General features: G+C 42.4%; 1 protein-coding gene across 5 annotated transcripts; it reads left to right on the top strand.

Annotated features, from left to right (window-relative positions):
* On the top strand, positions 1 to 25,583 carry PPP1R17 (protein phosphatase 1 regulatory subunit 17). 5 transcript variants are annotated; one of them, XM_084621372.1, is made up of 6 exons: positions 1 to 110; positions 358 to 506; positions 8,950 to 9,054; positions 10,832 to 11,011; positions 11,501 to 11,662; positions 15,002 to 15,152. In XM_084621372.1, the coding sequence occupies exons 3-6, from the start codon at positions 8,973 to 8,975 to the stop codon at positions 15,121 to 15,123; spliced, it is 546 nt and encodes a 181-aa protein (XP_084477498.1). In that variant the 5' UTR covers positions 1 to 110; positions 358 to 506; positions 8,950 to 8,972; the 3' UTR covers positions 15,124 to 15,152. The 5 variants fall into 5 exon arrangements, with proteins under 5 accessions (XP_084477498.1, XP_084477497.1, XP_084477499.1 ...); XM_084621371.1 differs by having other exon boundaries at positions 2 to 110; positions 358 to 510; XM_084621373.1 differs by having other exon boundaries at positions 5 to 110; positions 358 to 510; positions 10,859 to 11,011.
* The last annotated feature ends 454 nt before the right edge of the window (positions 25,584 to 26,037 follow it).

Genomic DNA, 26,037 nt, shown 5'->3' with positions numbered 1-26,037 from the left:
TTTTCATCCACTGCACAGCTCTGTATGACACCAAACAACAGTCTAGCGCTCTCTCGTCTGCTTCCTCAGTGACTCTTGCCACTGCTGCTGTCTCTCTGATTTTGTTTCCAGTTGGTACACTTTAAGATTTACCATCCCCTGTTTCATTCCTTTCATTCCTCCATCAAAATGTTTGGATCATTTTCTTTGATCTCTGGTATAAAAGGTTGTTTAACCGTAAATGTTTTTTTTTTAATTTCTGCATAATTATTTTTCCCTTCGTTCCAATTAAAAAAAAAACAGCAGCAACCATCACATCATCAAAAATCTGTTAAGTGCACAGGCTAAAGGTTATTCTTTTTTTTCCTTTCTCCCCAGAGTACCCTTGAAACAAAGCATTACCATAGCAACAGCCCCGGCTGCTCCCTAGATAAGGAGGGCAGGAGCACACAGCAGCCGCAGTGAAGAAAGTTCCTTCTTCAGTGAGTGCTGACCCTGTATCACACCCATCCCAGAGCCTTTCACCGGTCGGTAAGTACGTCTGCACACATGCACTTTACCTTTGCTTGAGTAACCATTTTTTTCTTGCCAGGTTTCAGAGCAGCAGCCGTGTTAGTCTGTAGTCACCAGGATCAAGTTAGTTACAGTCATTTGATATTTTCTAGTTGCACTTCTGTAGACTGTATTATCTATACCGATGCTGAGCTCGCAGTGAAGTTCAGGACTCCAAGTACTCCACAGGATCGATTTAGAAGAAGTAAACATAGGATACCATATGGGGAAAGTTGGAGGTAGACTGAGTGGTGAACGGGAAAGCTGGAATGGCGGATGAAGTGCTATGGAGACAAATGTGTCAGTTTATTTTAATTGCATTATTTCATGAACAAATTGTCAGAATATGAAAGATTATTAGGATTTTATCCAACTAAAAAGAAATGGCATGTGTCGGGTATGTCTTGCTCCTCAGGGAATTAATCAGGCATGTTCGGTAATCTCTAAGTACAGCAACTTTTTTGGACAGAAACTCAGACATTTTATTCTGCTTTTGAGCCATTAATTCAAGTTTAGCTTCTGCTACTACAGGGCCTGATCCAAATCCCCGTGTGTGAGTCTCTCCATGGATTTGGCAGACTATTCAAAATCAATTTTGTGAGCTCAGTGCAACACACAGAGTTATTTGTCAGAGGTCTGGGTGGACAAAGAATGCACAGTCCGGGTTTTAAACACATGCGGTATTATGTATCATAGACATGGTACATTTTGAGGCTTTGCTTTATAAAAACAAATACAGACTACCCTGGTGGGAATTTTTGGAAACAACCACTTAGGGTTAAATGAGACTTATAACTCTGGAGTAGAAACTTTGTATAATGCCATCAGGGCTCAAGTAAAGGCAAGTTACTCTGATGAGGTGGTATAAAACTACAGTGATCAAACTGCCAGTGAAGAATTTCACTTTGAGACCACTTGAAAAAAACCTGTCAGTCTCCTTGTGTGTGGCATACATTTTCTAATCTTAATGTGCTTAATTCAAAAACCTACCAGAGGACTTACTTGTGCAGGTGGCAGAATATAATCGGGGTATAGAAGAAAGAGCCCACTGTCTAGTAATGAAATCAACTCTTGACTTCTGATCAGAGGAGAATGGACCATTCTCCACTGTCTTGCTCCTGGAATAGTCATTTTCAGCTGTGCTAAGTGAGTGCGTAGTAGGTGTAAAACACTATTGTACCAGAATGGTAGCATTTTACACCCACTTTGAACAAATGTAAATGGCTGCACTAGGTGCAAAACAGGAATGAACTGAGCCTCTGGCTCTTTTTTAGGGCTCAATCGTAAGGCCTCTTGCTTTCCCATAGAGGGGACTAAGGCGATTCCCCACTCTCCCAGGTGCGCAATCCACATTGTAAGAGCCTCCAAAGGATTGGGGGCAGGGGAGAGAAGCTGCCAACAGGCAGGCAGGGGTTAGAATTCTGCCTACCCCACCTCAGAGTCGACAGAGAAGGGGAAGCACGAGCAAAAAGGCTGGCACAGCTTATTTCCCCCTTGGTGTGAAGAAGCACCAGCTTGTGATTCTTGAAGTCACAGGCCAGGTCTACACTACAGAAAAATCCACACCCCCAAGCGACAATGGGAAGGCGTCTCCCGTTGACATAGCTACCACCTCTCAGGGAGGTGGAATAGGGTTTGCACACACAAGCGTTTACTTCAGTGTAACTTACGTCACTCAGGAGGGTGGCTTTTTCACATCCCTGAGCGACTTAAGTTACACCGAAGTAAGCGGTAGTGTGGACAGCGCTAGGTCGGTGGGAGAAGCTCCCTCGCTGACATAGCTACTGCCACTTGGGGAGTAATTTTGCCCATGGGAGAGTACTCTCCAAGAGGAGAGAGCGTCGGCATTCGCAGCGCTACGGCTACGTTGGTACAGCTGCGCCGCTGCAGCGATTCCGGTGTGGAATAGCCCTAAGTACGCCAACAGGAGAAGCTCTCCCGTCAGCGTTGGAGCATCTTCACTTAAGCAGCACAGCACAGCCGCACCCGTGCAGCCTTTTAAGTGCAGACCTGCCCACAGTCCGATTCACGTCCTGCCACTGAAGTAGCGCAGCCCTTCACTGCTATGTCCATTGGGCAACACCCTATCAAATATTCATAGTTACCACGTGCAGCTCTGTAGTGCATCAAGAGCAGCTAGAAAAGCACTGCTCACTTGCATGCACACAAACACATTCGTGCACACTTGCAATCCCACCTCTAAATATAAGGCTGTAGCTGGCGGCCCTTACTCACACAAACAGTCCTCTCAAAATAAGAGGATCTGATTCTGCTCCCATTAAAGTCAGTGAAGATTTTTCCATTGGCTTCAGTGGAAGCAGGATTGGGCCCAAGGCACTATTCCCCTGAGGAGGGGGCCAGATCTTTAATCTCTCATACCCTGTTTTTCTTTTTATTGAAATTTGATTGCTAAGAAGGGAAAAAATAAACAAGAAAATAACAGGTTTCAGAGTAACAGCTGTCTTAGTCTGTATTCTCAAAAAGAAAAGGAGGACTTGTGGCACCTTAGAGACTAACCAATTTATTTGAGCATGAGCTTTCGTGAGCTACAGCTCACTTCATCGGATGCATTCTTCCACTGAATGCATCCGATGAAGTGAGCTGTAGCTCACGAAAGCTCATGCTCAAATAAATTGGTTAGTCTCTAAGGTGCCACAAGTCCTCCTTTTCTTTTTAAGAAAATAACAGGCACACAGTCCTCTAAACAAGCAGTCCCGGTCCTTGCCTCAGAACATTATAATTAAAACTGGAAGAAGAATATTTGGGGTTATAAGTCAATAGCATTTTCCTTTTAAAATACTATACAAAAGTTCACATTAATTATTGGCATATGTATATTTTTAATTAAGTGCACTGGGTCCAGGGGAAATGTAAGTACCGTGCATTATAACTATTTCTATGGTAACATTTTTATTAACTAGCAGCATAAATATTCATATTTAACCTGCATTACTTACCACCATATAACAAAAGAGTCTTCTCAACAGCTATTATTTATGCACCATCCATGCCAACGTTTCAAAGGTCTCTTCAACGACTGCATGCGGGGGTGTTGCTCTTATTTTTCTTGCTGACCACACTACTTATGGGCTCAGACCATCTTCTGGGTGAATAGACCACCCAGGGGCTTGTGTGACAGATGTGTGCGCTACTGAGCCATTAGAAGGCGCACCTTGGTAAAGCTTGCAAGGCTTCAACATATATTTTGTAAATCTACCCTATGCATGGAAAGCTTGCAATAGAAATTTGTAATAAATCACGTCCCCTTAATGTGAAACACTAAGGTCTATTGTCATCTACAATTTCAGCAGGGGTTAGCTTCTGTTAACATTAATAGCAATTGCAGCTGTAGTCACGTAGCGAAGAATAGCCCTGCTGGTGTATCATCTGACAACTAAACAGTCATTTATTACTTATGCAACTTTTTAATCTTCATGCAGTTATAGTAAAAGAAAGTCTCAACCAGTTTTAAGCATATGTAATTGTGATGGAACTTAAGGGCATGATTTTGAAAGGTGGGCCTGTGCAATTAAACATGAAAATAGCAGAATTCAATATGCACGTTGTCCACTTAGACAACTCTGTGCACAAACATTATTTTGTTTGTACACTCAGGCAGATGGCAAGGCAATTGGGCATATGCAATCATGCATGACTGTCTTTAAAAGCTCGGCCCCAAATGACCTAGTTATTACTTATTTTGTAAGGTAACTGCTGCTAATCAGTTATTAAGAGGTACAGGTGCACTTTTAGCTTTCTTTATGCGGTAACACGTTTTATAACGTTAATAAAAGCAGCAATAGGCTAGTAATAAAACCTCAAATCCCCAAACCTTCAAATTTCATTTAAAGAGGCCTTCATATTTGACACACAACCCACCATCCCCTCCTTCATGAATCCAAAGCTACCTCTACAGTTTTAGTCCTACATCAGAATCAAAATGTGACCAAGGCCTATTTTTTTTCATTTCGTTTCAGATGTGGTAAAAATCTCAAACAGACAGGTTTTCCTCATGAGATTTTAGTCCAGGAGTGTTAATTTCACAAGATTCCCATCAATTTAGGCAGAAATCTGTGAGAACAGCTCTCTTGAATCTAACCCAAAACCCTAGCCTGCCTATGACCTAAACTTAAAACCTGAACTAAACCAAATCTAGATTTTAAAAAACTGCTTTCTTTGCCCCATCTATGTAAAATACTCTTATCTAATTGAAAACTGAACTAAACTTCAATGGAAGATGATTTTCAATACAGTAACTTCTCGCTTAACGTTGTAGTTATGTTCCTGAAAAATGCTACTTTAAGCGAAACAATGTTAAGCTAATCCAATTTCCCCATCAGAATTAATGTAAATGTGGGGGGGGGTTAGGTTCCACGGAAATTTTTTTCACCAGACAAAAGACTATATTGTGTGTATATATATATATATATATATATATATATATATATATACATACACATATACAGTATAAGTTTTAAACAAACAATTTAATACCGTATACAGCAATGATGATTGTGAAGCTTGGTTGAGGTGGTGAAGTCAGAGGGTGGAATATTTCCCAGGGGATGCCTTACTGCTAAATGATGAACTCGCACTCGGCTGAGCCCCCCCAGGGTTAACACATTGTTGTTAATGTAGCCTCACACTCTAGAAGACAGCACGAATGGAGGGAGGGGAGACAGCATGGCAGAGAGAGACAAAGACACACACCGAGTGTGTGTGTGTGAGTGTGAGAGAGAGAGAGATGCGCATTGCCCCTTTAAGTAGCTGACCCCAGTCTAAGTACATTGCCTTTTTAAGTAGATCAGCAAGCTGAGACAGCAGCTGCTGCCAGCAAGCTCCCTCTGTCCTGAGCCCTGTCATATTCCCCTCCCCCCACGCTCTATGGAGATAGGGTAAAGGAGTGGGGGGCAGAAGTGGGGGGCAAGGGGACACCCTGACATTAGCACAGCAAGCAGGAGGCTCCCGGGAGCAGCTCCAAGGCAGAGGGCAGGAGCAGCACATGGTAGTGGGGGGTGGGACAGCTGAACTTCCGGGCAATTGATAGCCTGCTGGGCGGCTGCTACATGGGGAGCTGCTGGGGGGCTGCCAGTCCACCCTGGTTCCAAGCCCCCACCAGCTAGCTGCAATGGGCTGCTCTTTCTGCAAGCAGTGGAGAAAGCAGGTGGCTGCCAAACAACATTATAAGGGAGCATTGCACAACTTTAAACGAGCATGTTCCCTAATTGATCAGCAACGTAACAACAAAACCATGTTAAGTGGGACAACATTAAGTGAGGAGTTCCTGTATAACATTAAAACCTTTCAATTTTGGCAATTAATCAGTTACTGCCAAGAGGGTGGGGGGGGTTTTGTTGTCTTTTTTTTGTAGAAAGTGTAGATGTTTTCTTTGTGGTAAAAGAATGCATCTGGAACATCTGTATATGTACTTTAAGGTGTTTTAATAAAGTCATCCAGTGAGTCAAATTCCTGGTCAAAAGGATTGCCTCATTTTTGCTGTGTTCGCCTTGGACTGTTTAGCAATTTACTGATGCCAAAGAAGCTGTTAGCGGGTGAGATGTTCCAGGTATTCTTCATCTGCCTTTCCATCCCCTGGACATATGAAGGCCAAAAGGATTTGAACTATCACGTGGCCGTGACTCAGCTGGTGAGCTAATCCCGAGAGGAACTGGATGGCCTTTAGTAATCTACCCAGAGTCACTGTTTTTTTCAGTCTCTCCGGCCATTCCCCAATCCTCCCCATCCATAAGGACAGCCATTAAAATGTTATGCCATGTGCTTTCACAATTAGCAACAAATAGCCAACCTGCTCCAAAACTGGAACTCATTAATAGCTAAAAGAGAGCACTGTGAATGCCCCACTCCCCACCCACCTCAGCCCTGCCCGGTTTCAGCCTTTGCTAACCCAAGGAATGAGAATCTAGGTAACCCTTCCGGCCCAGAAGTGTCAGTCTAAATTCTTGCACAAACCTAATTCTTATGCAAAACTCTGCATTCATGCAGAAAACGTCTCACACTGGGCCAAATTAATCCCTCCTACAACTCTGCTGAAATCACTAAAGTTGCACAAAGAATGAATGTGGCCCATTATCTCTACATACATATCTATCTTAATCCATCATGTACAATAATTTCCTTAAAAGATGACTGATATCAAGCAGAGAATGCAGAATGTCATAGCATGTTGGCCAGCTGAAAAAGAGCTGCATTCAAGATGCTAAAATATGAGCTCCAGAAAATATGTGCTTCCATTTCAAAAAGGAAATTAATTATCCTCACATCTTTCTTGTCTAGAATTTTTGAACATTATTCAATAATTCACTTCTTGGGTGAATTTTATGTTATTGCTTTGTGAAAGCACATTTAGAATTCTTCAGTTATGTGCAGATAAACTGTGCATGGCTTTCCGTTCTAAGTATCATTGCACCTAGATGCTTTGAAAAAATTTACACTTCATCTCTTTTAGAGTAACCTATTGGTCTGTGATACCACAAAGCCGCCTGCGAAGATTTTACAGCTTTCTAAAATTGAGACTAGCTATGGGCGAACCTCAAAAGGTTGAAGGGTCAACCTCATCACTAGTAGCCACACGGGGGCTCTCCAGAAGTGCGAAGTTTGAATGGGTCACATAGTAATCATTATGTATGGTTTCCAGTTTTCCAGTTCTGTCCTGCCAAAAGTTAATGGCCCCCCATTGATTTGAAACGGTCACACTTCTTTCTACATTTTTATTGTGGTTACAAACACCACCTAAGATGGCTATAGCTGAAAGGGATTAGAGAAGCAACAAAAACAAAAAAAACAAAACACCACACAGTTTTTCGTTTATTTTTCCACTGTGCTTAATTTGTGCATTTGACAGCGCTTCCTGCTCTATGGTCAGTGTTACTGTTTCCCCTGTACAGGCTGTTTGTTAGTCAGTTTTCCCTGTCAGTGTGGATCTGTTGCAGCAACGTGAATGAGAAAATCATTTGTAAAAACAGGAAAATGTTGTTGTAAAACCACCAACCTTCCTCCCCCACAAAATAATAAGTATTTACAGTGCCTACCACAGTGGTGCTCGGGTCCTTGCATGAGTGCTTTAAATTAATGGCTCTCAACCTTTCCAGACTACTGTATCCCTTTAAGGAGTCTGATTTGCCTTCTGTACCCCCACTTACACCTCACTTAAAAACTGCTTGCTAACAAAATCAGACATAAAAATACAAAAAGGGTCACAGCATAGTATTACTGAAAAATGGCTTACATTCTCATTTTTACCATATAATTATAAAATAAATGAATTTGAATAGAAATATTGTACTTACATTTCAGTGTATAGTATATAGAGCAGTATAAACAAGTCATTGTCTGTATGAAATTTTAGTTTGTACTGACTTTGCTAGTGCTTTTTATGTAGCCTGTTGTAAAACTAGGCAAATATCTAGACGAGTTGATGTACCCCCTGGAAGACCCCTGCTTACCCCCGGGGTACACATCTAGGGTCCGTCCACCAACGGCCGTGCAGGCATGCACACTGCACTTGGGCATGGGGTGAGGTAGGGGGTGAAGTGGGGAGTGGTGATGGGGAAGCTTGGGGCATGCAGGGCTGCGGCAACTCCCCAGCCCTGGGGCTGTGGCGCAGTGAGGAGAGAGGCCTTTCACCCTCAGCCTGGGGCTGCGGTGGGGCAAGACGCCTCTCCCCCAGCCCAGATGCTGTTGTGGGGAAAGAGGGCTGTGGGGAGTTCTCTCTCCCTGCCGCAGCCCTGGGCAGCCTGCACCCCAAAGCTCTCATCCCCAGCCCCACCCCAGAGCCAGCACCCCCAGTCAGAACCCTCACCCCCCTGCACCCCAACCCTCTGCCCCAGCCCTGAGTCCCCTCCCACACTCCAAACCCCTCAGCCCCACCCCCGCCACACATCACCTCCATATTGGTGCACATAACAAAATTAATTTTTCTCATCCATGTGCAGAATGAGAGGGAACACTGGTACACGTACCCCTGGTTGAGAACCACTGCTCTGAATAAATAGCATTAACACTAACACCAAAAACAAATAGCAGGGGGACTCAGAGACTGGTATAGAACCTGGAACTATTTTTAACTTACAATTAGATTTCAAGTTCACTGTGCCCTTTTAAATAGATTCCTTCAAAACTAATTGTTAAAAACCCTCCCATCTGGCCTGCTCCTTTTTAGGCTGGCAGATGTTGCTTTAGAATCTGCAGCTTTGCATTCATCAGTGGGAGTGGGGAGTCGGGGTCAGAAGGCAGTTAGCCCATACAGCTCACAAGCACTCCAAGAACAACCAGGCCAGCAGTGGCTGTATGGCAAAAATCATTTTGAAAACAGGAACTTCCCAGGGCTGGTTGGAAGGAACTGATTGGACAGAATATAAATATATCTGTTTTATTATGTGCTGCTTTTTGTTGTTGTAGCTTCAAGAAAGAAAAACTTTTCAATGATGTCAACTGAATATGTGCAACCACTTGATATCCCAGAAGACAGATTGGACAAGCGAGACTCACACTGCAACCGTTTAGGTAAGTGTTATTATGGTGATGTTAGTCTCTAAGGTGCCACAAGTACTCCCTTTCTTTTTATGGTGATATCAGTGACTTGTAATTGGAGAGGTGTCTTCTTTACATCATTAAGTACTGTCCATTGGCTTTTTCTTTCCAAGAGATACAACTGAGCCCTCGTGAAACCCGATAGACTGTGCCTTCTGGTAACACATCTGTTGCCAGATGGACAGGCAAAGGGTGTCTTTCCTGCACATAATATTAGCTGAAGCTCGAGAAGGAAATTAATTAAAGAGAGGAAAGGAGAAAGAGTCATTGTTCCTTTTCGAGACAGAGAAAGAGAAGTGCTTTTATCCATTATACAATAATAAACTGGAAGCTAAGATATATCTGAGCCTTTACTACACCCACTTTCTATGTGCAATTTCAGTAAAAGATTTTAAATTTTCCTTTTGCCTATATTTGCACAGAATTTTATTTTTTTTCCCTTTATTGTCAATCCATGTCCTTTCTAGAGCTGACTTTTTATATAACTTTTGCTCTTGGAGTACCAGAGGCATCTCTGCTCATACATGCTTCTAAATATGAGGCTTTCAAGACTTTGATAGATGTGCCTTTTGCATATTTTTGTATTTTGCATATTCGCCTTTGCTTCACATGTCATTACTTTATTCCAGCCTTCCAAAATTGTCATGAAGATTTGCTAACCCAGGCACAAAAATCTACTTGCCTACCCATACACTGGTGATAATAATGAAATACAAATGATATTTTATTTGTCCCAGGCAAGGATAATTTTGCAAGCCTGCTTTACTCACACACAACCAAGATATCTGAGTCTTGAGTGTGATTTCACACTGGACGCACCTGAGTTCCCAACCCAGTTCAGGGTTCTTTTATGGTAGGGGCTTTATAAACACAAAATAAAAAATGTCTCTCTTCTGAAGAACTTACCATCTAAATAGACAAAACAGACAAAAGATGGGAGAAAGGAAGCATTATTATCCCCATTTTACTGGTGTGGAACTGAGGCACACAGGAATAAATTATTTTACTCAAGATCACATGGGAAGTCTGTGGCACAGCTGTGCATTGAATCCAAAACTTCTGAGTACCAGTGCAGTGCCTTAATCATAAAGTCATTCATCCTTCCTTTCACTAGTCCATGGAAGTACGATGGTGTGAAATCTAGGAAGTGAAATCAGAATCAGGCCCCTTTTGTTAAGCAAAGTTTCCAAATGAAAAGCAAAGCTGACAAACCCAACCAAAGCCAAATTTAAAAACCAAATCTCTGGTTTGTGTGATATTATTAGTGATGGGTCAACCTCAAAAGACTCAATTTGTTGAGCTTGACTACGCATCCAGAAATTTGGATAACTGTCTAGAATGTACCTAGACTACCTGATGAGTCAAGTCCTGCTTCAATATACACTGGTGCAAATCCAGAGTAACTCCACCAAAGTCAATGGGAGCTGTGGTTTCAGAGGACCTCTTAAAATTAGTCCTATTATTTAGGTGTCTAAATATGGCATCTAAGAATGAAAATATTAGCTTTAACATCTGTGTCACTCTATAATATGGGTATAATTCTTCCCTTCTTCACTGTGAGGTTTAATTCTCTAAGGCCAGCATAAGGCACTTAAATCTCACTTATGCCCTGTTTTTAGTGGTATTAAGGCCTTTGTGATGGCCTTCTGTACAGAGGTGAATATACTTTGTGTTTTAACCAACTAGGGTGGAAGTATTGTTATTAAAGCGAGCCCTTCGTTTAATTCTGAGATTCATAATTTTCTATCAGCTAGGTATTTTTTTCCCCCCCACGCAGATGACCTTTCAGAACAGTTGATTAAGAATTGTGACCTCAAAAAGAAACCAAGAAAGGGTAAAAATATCCAGGCTTCCCAGAACAGCGAGCTGGAACAGAAAAAGCCGAGGAGAAAAGATACACCTGCATTACACACCCCACCACCTATACCAGGTAACACAGCTTAGTAATACTGAAATCTGACAAACCTCTGTTGTTTCCTGGTTTACTTGTATTCACTAGGAATTGAATAAAAATATTTCTGCCCTCAATTCTCCTACATCTTTGTGTGCCTACCTATGGCAGGGAGGGAGAATAGGATTCTCAAAAGCACTCAGTGTTGAAATGTATGAAAAATTCACACCCCTGAGACATGTAGTTAAGCCAACTAGAACCCCCTGTGGACCCAACTAGGTTGACAGAAGAATTCTTCCGTCAACCTAGCTACCGCCTCTTAAGGAGATGGATTAACTACATAGATGGAAAAAGCTCTTCCCTCACTGTAGCAAGTGTCTACACTACGGCACTACAGTGGCCCACTCCAGCACCATAGTTGTGCCACTGTACTGTAAGCATACCCTGAGTATATTAAGTTAGATGAGTGCAATTTTTATCAGTGTAGATGAGGCTTAAGTAATATTTATTGTGTATGGTTCCCTGCAGGCATGCTCTCAGACTTTTCAGAACATTTAATTAAAAGGTGTGACATCGCAAAAAAACCACAGACGGGCAAAGTGAGTTCAGTCTCTCAGCTTACTGATCAGGAACAGAAAAAACCCAGGAGAAAAGATACACCTGCAATACACATCCCACCCCTTATACCAGGTAAGAGCATTAGCACAGCTTTCAAAGGTAAAAAATAAAGGGCAGTTAGCTGGGAACACCCTCTGGTGTAAGGGACATCACTGATCTGCCCACTCTGCTTAACTTATCTAATCAGACCTAGTTTGATCTACTTATTTTTCTTATTCCCAATTGGAATTATTGTTATTATTTGTGTTGCAGTAGTGATCAAAACGTGCTAGGTTCTGTACAAAGATAGGACTCAGTCCGTGTTCTGAAGAGCTTACAATCTGAAAGAAATGGAGAAAGGGAGATCTCTTTTGACTTACCCCTGATGAGAACAAAGAATGAGTTCAGAGTTCAAATTAAAAAAAGAACAGACCCAAATCTTTGCCCACCATTTGGTTTGAATTTTGACCACTTAGATTGTAAGCTCTTTGGGGGGCAGGAGCAGTTTCTTTGTTCTGTGTTTGTACAGCTCCAAACATAACGGGTAAAGGTGAGTACTCATGTGAACTCATCCAAGCCCCTTGTGGGTCATTTATCAATAATCTAGTCTTCCAGTTTTTGTTGGGACCAGAATTTTGTTATCAGTCCTCTCCTCACCTCTCACCCATGTAGAGAATGGTGAAAGCAGAAAGGAGCATGATTTAATAGGTAAAGCACAGGACTAAGAGGCAAGAACACCTGGCTTGTTATCCTGGCTCTGCCATTGACTTACTATGTGGCCTTGAGAAAGTCACTTAGACCAAAATTTTCAAAATTTGGGTGCCTAAATATAGGCACTTGAATCCATCTCTAGGCATCTAATTTAAGCATGGTATGATTATCGGTTGTGCTGAGCACCTACAGTCCTGGGTGACTTTTAGGCCCTGATCCCTCACTGTGGCCAAGCACATTTCAGGAAGGGGATGTCGAGGTGGCTGTAAGTGCTCTTGTGGCCCCTCTGCTGCCAGGCTGCAGGATTGGGGGTGGGAAAAAAGGGGTTCGAATTATAGTCAGCCCCCGGTGGTTCCAAGCATCTGTAACAACAGTGAGAGACTGTCAGAAGGCCCCAGCGACGCCCCCTTATCCAGCTGCAGGGGCAAAGCGAGCATATGAGACTATCTCACTGGAAGATCATGACATACACTGAGGTGATCTGACAGTGGTGACCATCCAGACAACAATGGCTTCAGGGCCTTTCTGTAGCAGTGGTGCAGCCGGAGAGGCCATGGAGCAGTTAACTAGCTTAGGCATCCAGAAGGACTCCGCCACCCAAATTTGAACATTGTGGCCTTAATGTCTTTGTTTCTTAGTTTCCTGATCTGCAAAAAAGATACTGCTCCTTACTCTCCCTGCACCACAAAGGCATTGTTAGCCTTAATTAGCTAATTTTGCACAGTGCTTTGAAGATGTAAAGCATCATATCAGCGTCAAATATTACTACTGTTCAGGGAGGAATGAGCTATTGCCAGTCAGAAGAAGCAATGTCTCAGCTGTTTCCAAATCACTGGGGAGGGAGGGACAGCTCCAAAACTAGTGTTAAATGGTTCATAAAGTAAGATACCACTGGAGCGGGACACTTACTAGATAGTAAGGAGCACTAGAAAAGAAAAGGCCTAAGGACCTGATTCAGCAAAGCATTTCAGTGCATGCTTACATTTAGAAACACTTGGCACACAGAGAGAGAGACAGAAAAAAGTAAAGGAAAGAAAATTATAGAGGGAAACAATGATAAGAAGCACCTTAGAAATATTCCTACCAGACAGATGGGGAAAAAACCCAAAAAAACTAAAAATAGACCTGAGGAAATATAAGCCCTTTGGGCCAGATTTCCAATGGTATCTCAATGCCTAAAGTTATAGATAGGCATCACCTGGAATTTACAGAATTGTCTAAACAAGTTAGGCACCTAAATGTGTGATGCTTCCCGGGGCACCCAAGGTTAGGAGGCACCAGCCCTTTGCGTGAGGAAGTCTTGTCTGTGCCTGCTCTGGGTCAGCTCCCTGAAACCACCAGCCTCTGGCAGCACAACCGCTGCTTTCCAGGCCTCACTATCTGTAGAAGCAGTGACAGGCACACACCAATCCCCGAGTCCTGCAAGCATGCCCTATTCCTTTGAACACGCACAGAACTAGATCTGCTGTTCCCAAAGGAATAGCACACAGCATCTTGTAAGCATCAGCTCAGAGTCCCTGCTTTACTTAACAGACAGCATTTAGATAGATTAGATTAGTGGGAACAAGAATAAATTTATTATCAAAGAACAGAGATTCAAGTGATAGAGAGTGAGAATAAGGGAAACAAATGGTTACAGATAAAACAAAATCATAACACGCATTCTAGCGACTAAGCTTAACTAACTAAGTATTCCTCCACCTCCTAAAGATAGCTTACCCAAAGTTCTTTCTCCAGGGTTTTCTCCAGTTTGGCTAAGACTTCTTCTCATCAGATCAAGCCCACTGGCATATTGTCCTCACAGGTTGAAGGAATGAGGGTTTCAGAGTAACAGCCGTGTTAGTCTGTATTCGCAAAAAGAAAAGGAGTACTTGTGGCACCTTAGAGACTAACCAATTTATTTGAGCATGAGCTTTCGTGAGCTACAGCTCACTTCATCGGATGCATACTCTGGAAACTGCAGAAGACATTATATACACAGAGACCATGAAACAATACCTCCTTCCACCCCACTCTCCTGCTGGTAATAGCTTATCTAAAGTGATCACTCTCCTTACAATGTGTATGATAATCAAGTTGGGCCATTTCCAGCACAAATCCAGGTTTTCTCACCCTCCCCCCACACACACACACAAACTCACTCTCCTGCTGGAATGAGGGTACATCTCCGCATCCCTTTGTTATACCCCCAAAAGTTAATTGTCCTTACTTGTAAACAGGGCTCTGCACAATCAGACCTTAGCACTTGTGCCACCCCATTAAAATCTAGTGTTGACTGACTTGCAGGATCAAGGCCTAAACTGAATTTTCAAACAAATTTGCTTGCACTTTTTTTTGTTCCTTTCATTCAAATACTCTAGTGAACGTGCCTGGGAGGTAGGGGAAATCAATTTTAAGTAAATATTGGAATCATTAGAGGCATCTTTGAGGACCTGGGCCCAGGTGATCTCTCCAATTGCAGCTGTTTCATTTTCAAATGTTGACTGTCAAGCACTTGAAATGAACTATTCATAAGCAAGAGATACAGACCAAAAATTACTGGGACAAATTATTTGGCAAAAAATTTCAAACAACAACAAATCTGAAGAAAAAGCCGTCTCTTCGCAGTCATTTTGAGAGCAGAAACAGAGGTACAGCTTGTCAAACCATTTGTAATAAATTATTAACCTGTCTCTATCCTAGCTTGAAAATATAGAATCTGACTCTGTCCTGTACCTTTAGCTCCACCCCGACTCACCCTCTCAGCCATGCCTTGGAAGGCGGATCGTGTGGAACCAATTTTGTCAGCTCTACACTGTTCCTATGCTGTGGATATCTCCCCTGACCACTTGCAGTACCTTTGAATCCCCTCTATGTATGGGGCAGCAGAAACCTCCCCCCATAAATTGCTATGTAAGTGGCAGGTATTTGGTGGCAGGAATCCACAGAGCATGGCAGAGATGAAGGCGTTAAAGTGAAACTGAAAATATTTTGTTCCTGTTTTTAGTAAACAGCAATGTACTTCTTTTTATGAGCACTATATTAAATATAATCTCTGCTATAGCAGGATGCAGCTACGGCTGACTTAACATTTGTCATCCAAATTCATTTAGTTTAACATGTACCTCTCTAGCATTCACAATCTCTAGGGAGCATTTAAGTGAGAAAGAGGGCCCCTAGTGGCTGTTCAAAGATCTTTACCGTTTCTACCCCCAGTACTTTTTTCATTCTGATAGACTTTGCAAAGGATAGAGGAAGTTAATGGAAGTTAGAGTAGTAGAGGATTTTATTTTATTATAATCTCCAGAGGATTTGCCAGCCAAGAAACACCAAAAGGGAATAAAGTAAAACAAAGAAAAATGCAGTGGCTTTAAGCTCTGTAACAAAAATCAGTGCATGTGTCCAATTTCTAAGGAATGTGGCCGCTGATAAAAAATGACACACACCTCAGGCTTGATTTAGTACTGACGTTTTACGTCAGCAGGACTCAGCTGATTTTCATTTCATGAAACTGGACTAACAAAGTGGTGAATGAGCAGGCCACCTTAATCCCCTATGAATTCAATCCCAGTGGCCTGCTCATTACTGCCTCTCCCTAGATACAGCATTACCATCCCAGCTGCCTCTCTATGCGTACAGTTCTCCTCATGTCCCATCTTATCATCCCTATGGCATATTCTGTGCGTGTGACACGGGTGGAGTGGCTTGTGTGCCTGGGTTTGAATGTCTCCCCTTTCAAAGAATCATATTTTCTTTTCAGGCTGGATACTGGAGGACAGAAAGCTGATATTTAGACGTAGGCTGCAGTGGTGCATGGCTTGCAGGAAGAGAGTGACTTGCTGTGGACTAGTCCAGTATTTACAATTTATTTACTTTTAGGGTAAGGCAGCAAGGAGAGAATAAATAAAATGAGGTCTTGTAGAACAGCTGAGCAAACCAAAATCTCAATTATAGGCTCAAACCCGAGATGCCCCAGCAGGGTTATTTGCAGCAAATAAACATAAAAGGGCCTTTCTGTCCCTACTCCTCTATTATTGCAGTTGCTGGATGTGCGGCCTATGTAGCACACTCCATGTTCAGTGCTCTCTCAATAACTTGCACTGTTGGGTGTTCCAGTTTGAGTTTTTATTTTCCTCCCTAGTTGCTACTAAAGGCCAACGCTTCAAGCATTACCAAAACTACAAACCAACACTACCTATTTTAGCTTAATTAACCAATATTTTAAAAGCTGTCTTCACAAACATTTCTCCCATAGACAGAGCTGAAAATGTCGCCCCTTGGCGCCTCCCTCCATTTTTGATTAGCTGTCCTTGATCACTCGAGATCAGACCTATCCACTTTTGGGTGGCCAGAGACTCTCCAGGGACTGTCTCCGTCACACTTAATCATAGAATCATAGAATATCAGGGCTGGAAGGGACCCCAGAAGGTCATCTAGTCCAACCCCCTGCTTGAAGCAGGACCAATTCCCAGTTAAATCATCCCAGCCAGGGCTTTGTCAAGCCTGACCTTAAAAACCTCTAAGGAAGGAGATTCTACCACCTCCCTAGGTAACGCATTCCAGTGTTTCACCACCCTCTTAGTGAAAAAGTTTTTCCTAATATCCAACCTAAACCTCCCCCACTGCAACTTGAGACCATTACTCCTCATTCTGTCATCTGCTACCATTGAGAACAGTCTAGAGCCATCCCCTTTGGAACCCCCTTTCAGGTAGTTGAAAGCAGCTATCAAATCCCCCCTCATTCTTCTCTTCTGCAGGCTAAACAATCCCAGCTCCCTCAGCCTCTCCTCATAAGTCATGTGTTCCAGACCCCTAATCATTTTTGTTGCCCTTCGCTGGACTCTCTCCAATTTATCCACATCCTTCTTGTAGTGTGGGGCCCAAAACTGGACACAGTACTCCAGATGAGGCCTCACCAATGTCGAATAGAGGGGAACGATCACGTCCCTCGATCTGCTCGCTATGCCCCTACTTATACATCCCAAAATGCCATTGGCCTTCTTGGCAACAAGGGCACACTGCTGACTCATATCCAGCTTCTCGTCCACTGTCACCCCTAGGTCCTTTTCCACAGAACTGCTGCCTAGCCATTCGGTCCCTAGTCTGTAGCTGTGCATTGGGTTCTTCCGTCCTAAGTGCAGGACCCTGCACGTATCCTTATTGAACCTCATCCGATTTCTTTTGGCCCAATCCTCCAATTTGTCTAGGTCCTTCTGTATCCTATCCCTCCCCTCCAGCGTATCTACCACTCCTCCCAGTTTAGTATCATCCGCAAATTTGCTGAGAGTGCAATCCACACCATCCTCCAGATCATTTATGAAGATATTGAACAAAACCGGCCCCAGGACCGACCCTTGGGGCACTCCACTTGATACCGGCTGCCAACTAGACATGGAGCCATTGATCACTACCCGTTGAGCCCGACAATCTAGCCAGCTTTCTACCCACCTTATAGTGCATTCATCCAGCCCATACTTCCTTAACTTGCTGACAAGAATACTGTGGGAGACCGTGTCAAAAGCTTTGCTAAAGTCAAGAAACAATACATCCACTGCTTTCCCTTCATCCACAGAACCAGTAATCTCATCATAAAAGGCGATTAGATTAGTCAGGCATGACCTCTCCCTGAAATCAATGGGATTGCTCCTGGAATGAGGGGGACAGAATCAAGTCCATACTACTTTACATCTTCCAAACACTTAACAAACATGGACTAATCTTCAGAACACTCCATGAGGTACACAAGTATTTACAGATTGGAAACCGAGGCACACAGAGGGTAAGAGTCTTGCCCAAGGCTACAGCGAGTCCCCAAAGACAGAATAGGACTCCTGGTTCTCTCTCCAGTGCTCAGTCTAGAGCACAACTATCAATACCAGCAAGCTATGCAAAAACACAATAATGTCCAGAATTATTACTTCTAATACATCAAAACATCCCAATGAAGATCAGGGGCCAATTGTCCTATGTACTGTGAGAGAGTCCCTGCCTCAAGGACTTTACAAGCTACATGAACAAGACTGGTAAACGTGAAGAGGAAAGGGGGAAAGGAAATATTCTTACCTCCATGTTACAGATGAGGAACTGAGTCAGAGAGAGATTAAATGACTTGCCTGAGGTCACATAGGAAGTCACTGGCAGAGCTGGAAATTCAACCCAGTCTCCTGAGTCCCAGTCTCGTGCCCTAAAGCAGAAGATCACCCTTCCTCTCCAGAATAAGAGATGCATTCAAAGGGATTCTGAGTCCCAGTAAATTTGCCATTCCTGCCTCATTTTATCTTAACCTTGTAGTTAGAGATACATGTGCAGCCAATCTACTCATGGATAGGGGATCATGTGTGTTGCAATAAGTAACCCAAAGTATTTGATAAATTACGGTGGCATTCAAGATGCAAATCTTACTGGAGCAATGCTTGCATTTAAAAATCTCTCTTTTCCCCAGTATGCTATGGATAAATGTAAGTTCATCATTAGTAAGTGACATTAAAAAATAATTAACAGGTACAAAACTTGCCCCATTAGTTGTTGTTTTTCAAATGCAAGCATGTGACATCTATAGACAGATCACTTTAGAAAAACAAAAGCTATTTGAATGGCAAAAAAATCAAATCATCCCACATCTTGGACTTCTGATGGAATAAAGGAGGGGAAATGGCCCCGATCTCCATCAGTGGGAGTTTGACACCTCAGTACCTTCAAGGATCTGGGCCAATGTAACCACAATTCTAATATAGCTTCCTCCTCCGCCCTGACTGTAAATGATCAGCATCAGATTTGAAACACCTTTTATTACTAGCCTCACTTAGCAGCATATTCAAATAACTTAATTTCTGAAGAGCCCTCTGCAAATGTAGGGTTTGACAAGAATGTAACTATTTGGGAGAACATGGCAAAGCTGTTCCTGACAAGTGGATATCTGAGATCATTAGAAAACCACACTTTCAAGCCCTCTTCCTCTCCTTTGCTAAGCCAGTTTAACTGACTCCCTCAGGATTTCCCTTACACCGAGGAAGTCTCTGCATGTTGTAGCACCAGCAAAGCAGCTCTACACCATCCCCTCTCCAGCCTCAGTATGACAGGAATTGCCCTGTGATTGATAGACAGTTAAATATAACCTAGAGTCACCCAGAGGAAGCTCTAAGGGGCACCAAGGACCACACTGGCAACAGATCCTCTACCTGCCCTTGCTAAACTGTACTCAGCACAGCTCTGACATGGACCTTAGAGTCTGAAGCCTTTGATAGCCTAGTGTTGGGCTACAGATTTCTCATCAGCACTAGGTTCTATTGCAAACTACTACTCCTACTTTATTTATTTAGACACTGCTTTATAATTCAAAGCTGCTGGCAGACATTAATGATAGATAATCTATTAATTCTTAAAACATCTCTATGAAGCTATGCTGAATGTTATGATGCCCATTTTACAGATGGGAAAGCTGAGGCAGAGAGGCTCAGTGAACTGCCCAGACACTAAATCAGTAAGCAGAGCCAAGATTAGCACACAGGTGTTACTAATCCCACTGCTCTGCACATTCAATCTAGACCACACTAGCTTTTGCTTTTGATCTACATACCACACTGCACCAGCTTCAGGAATCCTGCCAGGATTATATCTTGTGACCACTCTCAGTCGCCACTACACTCTATTCTGATGAGCATGTGATTTACTATTATTGAATGACAACTCCCCCTTATAGCTGGGCTGCTGATTTCTGTTGCTGCCCTCCAGCTGTGCCTAGCTCCCTGGTCCTTGAAGACAATTTCTGCTAAAATTAGCTGTGGCAGGTGGAATTACTTCAAGCAGGGGGTAATTTTGATGCTCCTAGAGTCTGGCTAGGAGCCCATTTGCTTTTTCCTCATTATTTGGTAACTCAGATAAGAACCAAGAAGCATTGGAGATAGGATTATAGATCATAGCTCTAAACTTTAGTTTTGTTTGCTATACATTATAAGCCTCCATTGCAGGCATGGAGCATTTTGGAAAAGATGCAGAGATAAAGGGATAAAAATCAATGTCTGTATTTTTGCTCTGTGGAAATTTGTTTGCTAGGGGGCTGAGTTGAAACCTGGGTGTGGAACATTTCTCTGGCTCCATCACCTTAAAATAGCATCCCTGTTACCAGTTTCCAGTAACAGCCACTCAATGGCTGTTTGAAGGACACACCATTGTGTTTCAGACTTACCTTTGAAGTGTCATCCAAGCCTTTGAAATGGTTTCCCTCCCCCAGTAAAATCAGCTAATTGGTAAAAAAACCCATACAAAGAAAACCAGACCTGAATTCAAAATAGTAATTTAGGTCAGTCATCTCTGTCCTGAATTCCTCACCTCTAGAAGAGAGTCCAGAATTGAAGAAAGCCTTCCTGTGTGGGACATGGCTTCCTTTGCTCTATTTTCAGACTTCATGAACTGCTTCATTATGAGAGGACTTTCAACACAGAAAGAAAGAAGATGTGTTGGTTTGACAGAACAACTTGGCACGTTGGAGTGCACTGACAGCAAAACAGGATGCGACTGACTTAAAGCGATTTGCTTGGCTTCAAGTCCGGGTTTCCCTCACCCTGTTCATGGAATATTTTAGCCACCATGCTAAAGACAGTAGAAATAAAACATACTGCGGAGGCTGTTAATTGTTTTTTTTAATAGGAACGGGCAAAACAAACCAGTTCAGCTCAAATAAGGATTGAGTAGAACCTTTGCCTGTTGGATCCCATTGGTTGATTTTAACATTTCATTTTAGGGGCATCATTTTTTAATTATATTTTTTTACTTATTTGCATCACTGTAGTGCATAGAGGCCCCAGTCAGTAGTGGGGCTTCCTTGTTCTAGGCACTAGGTTCTTACATTCGAAACACACTAGACAGACAAAAGGTGGGAGCTCACAAACAGGGGCAGACACATTAAATGATAGGTCACATAGGAGTTCTGTGGCTCATTGAACCCAAATCTCTTGAATCCCAGTCCTGTGCTTTAACCACAAGATCATCCTTCCTCTCTGTATTATGCTGTACAGTTCTCCAGGGCCTTGGCAATAGGTGTTTGGTTTTCTTAATTATCCTTAGTATTATTTAGACAGATCTTCTTTGATGCATGTTCAATTCACGAAGTTCAGTATTGCTTGTGCTGATACAATGTCTTTAGTAATGCATGGGAGCCTGTTCAGCATTGATCCAAGTTCATATTTGTATTTACATTTGCAACATGTTGCCATTAGATTTGTTTCAGTGGGGATGATATTGGATGTGTGGGAGCTGGCTGTTAAGTCTTTCAACATTTGCCCATTCTGGAACCTGCATTTGCAAAATCTAAGTAATAAACAGTCCAGTAGATTTCCGAGAATAAACCACAATGTGCTAGTTATTTGAGCAGGTATCAGCAGTGTGTGAGAATGTCCAATAATTTTAATTACAAAGTGCAAATACAGACATGAGTTTCAGGTTTACTAAATATTAGGGGCCTGATTATCCAAATTTAATCAGAAGCAACTCCACTGAAATCAGCAGAGCTATGCTAGTGTCAAAACAATTGGAAAGGATAGAAAATTAGGCCCTTGTAAACAATGAATATGTTAACATGACTAGTATTGTTTGTTTTGTTTTAATATTTTTTTCCTGTTTAAGGTACTAACATGCTTAAAGAAGAAAAGCAGACAGTGATTGTGGAAGATGATGAAAAGGATGGAGAAAAAACCCTTATTTAAGATTATTGAGATCTCCAAAACTTTTGTAAATAATTCCAGATCATTCAAAATGGTATAACAAAGCCCATTTGTTTTTATAAATAATTTTTGAAAGCATGCACTGCATTTAAGCTAGTACCAAATGCTTATCTGTAACTCATGGAGGTCATGGCTAGCATTGGAAAAGATGAAAGTAAATAGACTTGTGGTTAGGGTTGGAAGAAATATCTTGTATTATCTAGACCTACCATGCAGATCCCATTGAAGACACATTTTTTTGGCCATCTCTAACAGTGGCCACAAGGGATGCCAGCTAGCCATTATAGCTAACACCACATAACAGGGTGGGACAGTGTGGGATACCCACTAACTAATGACAGGCTTCTCTTGTAAGAAGAGAGCTCCTATAGGTCTACCCCACAGAAGGACAGCACCAGACAGAAGTAGGCCAGCTTCTACACCACCCCCATTTTTCCCCATGGTTGTGAAAATTTGGCTAAAGATTTTAGTGTGTGCTTGTGTCCTGATTCTGTATTTCATTACCCCAGCTTTACTCTGGTGGAAAATATCAGTGACTGAGGTGAAGTTACACGAGCATAAAAGTGAACAATCGATTCCATAGATCCTAAAATTGAATCCAAACGGCTCTTGCATGTACAGTATAAGTTCAGTACCCATATTTGTAATTTTCTCCTTTGTTATAACCTGTGAGTTTGCTCTAATACCAAAAATTAGAACCTCATAAGAGCCATCAACTTTGAAACCTTAACTATTACAAAGCACACTGCTATCAGCAAAGAAGTTTCCTAAAAGTGCAACATTTGTAATTTAGACTGGTATGTATTATTGAATTTTTAGTGTCAACGTTCTTTTTCCAAAGTTGGTAGAATATGAACTAGTTGGGGTAGCTGATCTTTTAATCTGCATGTTTTCTTTTGGTAAGTGCTTTTAATTCAAACCTAGCCTGTTCGGAGGTGCTGTTAAGATTAAAAATCCTTGTTGGAGAATGAGATAATCGTACACAATAATGTTTTCGCTATATTATGTGGTAACAGTTATTTACAACTTAATTCATACAAAATGTCTCATAGTGCATCACAGACAATTACGTTCGATATAGTTCAAACAAATAGAACTAAGTACCTAAAGAATGTGACACAAAACAGATGGTCAGTGTAAAAACTGGGTGTTCTCATGGTTGTTCCTACTAGTCAGGTACCCACCCGTAAAAAGCTCCAACGCTACTAACATCAATCTGTCCTTTATTGAGTCCTTGACAATCTCAGCAGAGAGGTCAATGACTGTGTAGCCTGGCAGACTGAATTCAATTATCCTTTTAATGTCCAACATGCTTACCTCTTTAAGAGGGCTGAGGAACACTGGCTGCAAGGAAACTTACAACGTAGCTACTTCTGCTGTATCTGAAACTTCAGTTTCCAAAGCTATTGATCCAGCACCATTCACAAGCATTCAATTCATTAATAAATATTTAGAGGCAATGTATACCTTGTATGGTAAATCAATGACAATACCATAAAAATTACATGGCAAAACTTGTACAGTGGACTAGAAGTTACCAACTGCCTATTTGATAGATTTTTTTAACTGAATATTAATGTATAGAGTAGATAAAATATTAACAGAAACCCACATATCAAATAACAATATTAATGTATGGTGAGCAGTGAGTGTATGTTACAGGTAATGCTTTGCCATTCAAGTTACAATTCATTTCCTGGTATGGTCTGTCTACACAACCAATGCACTAATTGTTTTTGAGCTATTATTATGTAGGCCATGGTTGTGGTTCTTTATTCACAGTTTTCTTTTAAGTGGTCAATGAGGGACAGCAAGCTCTGGTCAATATCTGCACCTGTCCTCTTTCTTAATGTAACACGCCTTTTCCACTGGAAGAATTTCCCACACCCTATTCCAATGGTCACAATCAGTGGGGAAATTGTGTATTTGATCCTAGAACATCACAGTTCAAGTAGCCCGAGCAGGGTGTCTGGACGAGGTGGCATGGCCCAGTGGATAGAGAACTGGACTGGGACTGTGTTCTATTCCTGGCTCTGCTACTACCCTGCTGGGTGACCCTTGGGCGAGTCACAGGGAGGTAATGTGACTTAAGTTCCCATCTGTAAAATGGGGACAGCAATATCTCCTTTTAAATCACTTTGAGATCTGTTGGTGAAAAGCACCAGATAAGAGCTAGCTACTATCAGCAGTGGGAGGAGGATTAAATTCTCCCCATGACATGGAGTAGAAGCAGAGCTACTACATGGCCAGCTCTGGTAGTTCAGGCCTACAAATTGTGGGATTCACATGGTGAATCAAGATGGATGGATAGCCATCAGCTAGGCCATTTCTTCTCCCCATGCCTTGGAGTAAAGGGAGGTCCTGTGAAGTACAACCCAGCAGCATGCAGGAGCTCCAGCCACCTATATGGACTCTCCACACTTTTCTTGCCCGTATAAGGGTTGTGTGTGTCATGCATTTACCTACCTCCAAGAAACTTATAGGCTCCAGACTAAACTCATTCCTGGTTTAAGTCTGTTGATGTCAACAGAGATGCAGCAGAGCTGCTAAGATTGCTGTATTGCTAATGGTCCTGTAGGCTGCTGATTGATTATCTTGGAGCCTAGAGGCTGTTGAGCACTGCCTAGGGATGTGCAGAGAGCCACAGCCTTCGTACAAAGTAGCTCTGTTTCCACACTGACATGAGCACTGCTGAGTAGGGGGAAAAGTGAGTATTGAGAGGTAGAGGCAGTATGTGGCCAGGTCAGAGGAACTTTAATGTGAATACAAATGGCATCTGTAATAGCACTGCTAAAGTTTTTCAGTTCCTCCTGTTGCCAGTCAGAGTACTTCCTGACTTGAGTGCACTTCAGAGCAGCCATAAAAGGACAGCCGCTCACAGAGAAAAACATCTAGGGATTCTCTGAAAACAGCATTTCTCCCAGCCAGCCACTGAATGCCACATGGCAATTGCTGGGCACAGTGCTGACCCTCCAGCACTTGCTCTTCTCAATTTACATCATGAGTCAAAAGAGTTGCTTAGCAGCTGAGGGGTAACTCAGAGCTGCTGTCTCAACCCTCAGCTGCAGCACTGAAGACCTGAGCCCTGTGTCTCCAGGACAGTGAAAGTTCTGATCTCAGTTCCGAACCCACATGTGCTCTTGCCATGCTGCTGGATCAAGTACAGGGGTAGCAGGGAGGATCCCAAGGCATCTCATCCAACTGAAAATAAACCTGCTTCAACAGTGTCTCCTCAGCATGGCTTCAAAAGTGCAAGAGCCCTTCAATGAGACTCAGACCTGACTCTCCTGTGAAATACTGGAGGAACATTTTCATCCAATAATGCAGCCTTTCCTGATGTGTGGAGTGGGCACCGACTGAAATCTGTGTCTGCAATGGAGCTGCCATGGCGCCGAGGAAGATGTAGACATTTAGATAGGTAAGCCTTTAACACCACAGGGCAGGGGTGCAAATGGGGAGAAACTGGCTTCATTTTTCTGAAAAGTTTCAAAAGCTCAGAAATGTTGACCTAGTTTGTTAGTTCAACAAGACATTTACACTTAAAGCACTGTACATTTAAGCAGGAGTTACATCCCCAGTGACACCTCTTAATTTATCATCCCCGTGTAGCCCAATGCAAAAGCCAGCAATAAAAAGCCACCGAATAAACTTCTAGGTGTAGTTCATTTTAAAATATGCAAATTCATAAGTTGTCAAATGTGCATTTACTATTTTCCACCTACAAATCTATTTGAGCAACTGGAAAGTCATTTTCCATTTGGGAAATTGGTGAACAGTAGGTTCACTGGCAGGACCAATGTGTATGTAACCCCTTTGCCAGGTGGTGTCAGCAACAACAAGGGCCAGGTTAAATATCTAGGGGTTCCTTTTAGCTGGCTCAAGCCCTCACCTGATAATTTGGGAAAATTCACCACAACGCCTGGGCTCCTCAAAGAGGCTCTGCTTCCCCTCTCGCAAACACTGAGTCTGTGTAGAACAAAATAAAACTTTCATACAAAAGGGAAAGGGAGCCCAGCATTCATTTGGGGGTTCAGAATTCAGAGCTGCATTCGTGTAGGT

The sequence above is a fragment of the Lepidochelys olivacea genome, assembly GCF_965140295.1.
Source record: "Lepidochelys olivacea isolate rLepOli2 genome assembly, chromosome: 2".
Classification (NCBI taxonomy): Eukaryota; Metazoa; Chordata; order Testudines; family Cheloniidae; genus Lepidochelys; species Lepidochelys olivacea.
This window is presented reverse-complemented; position numbering and strand designations above follow the sequence as displayed.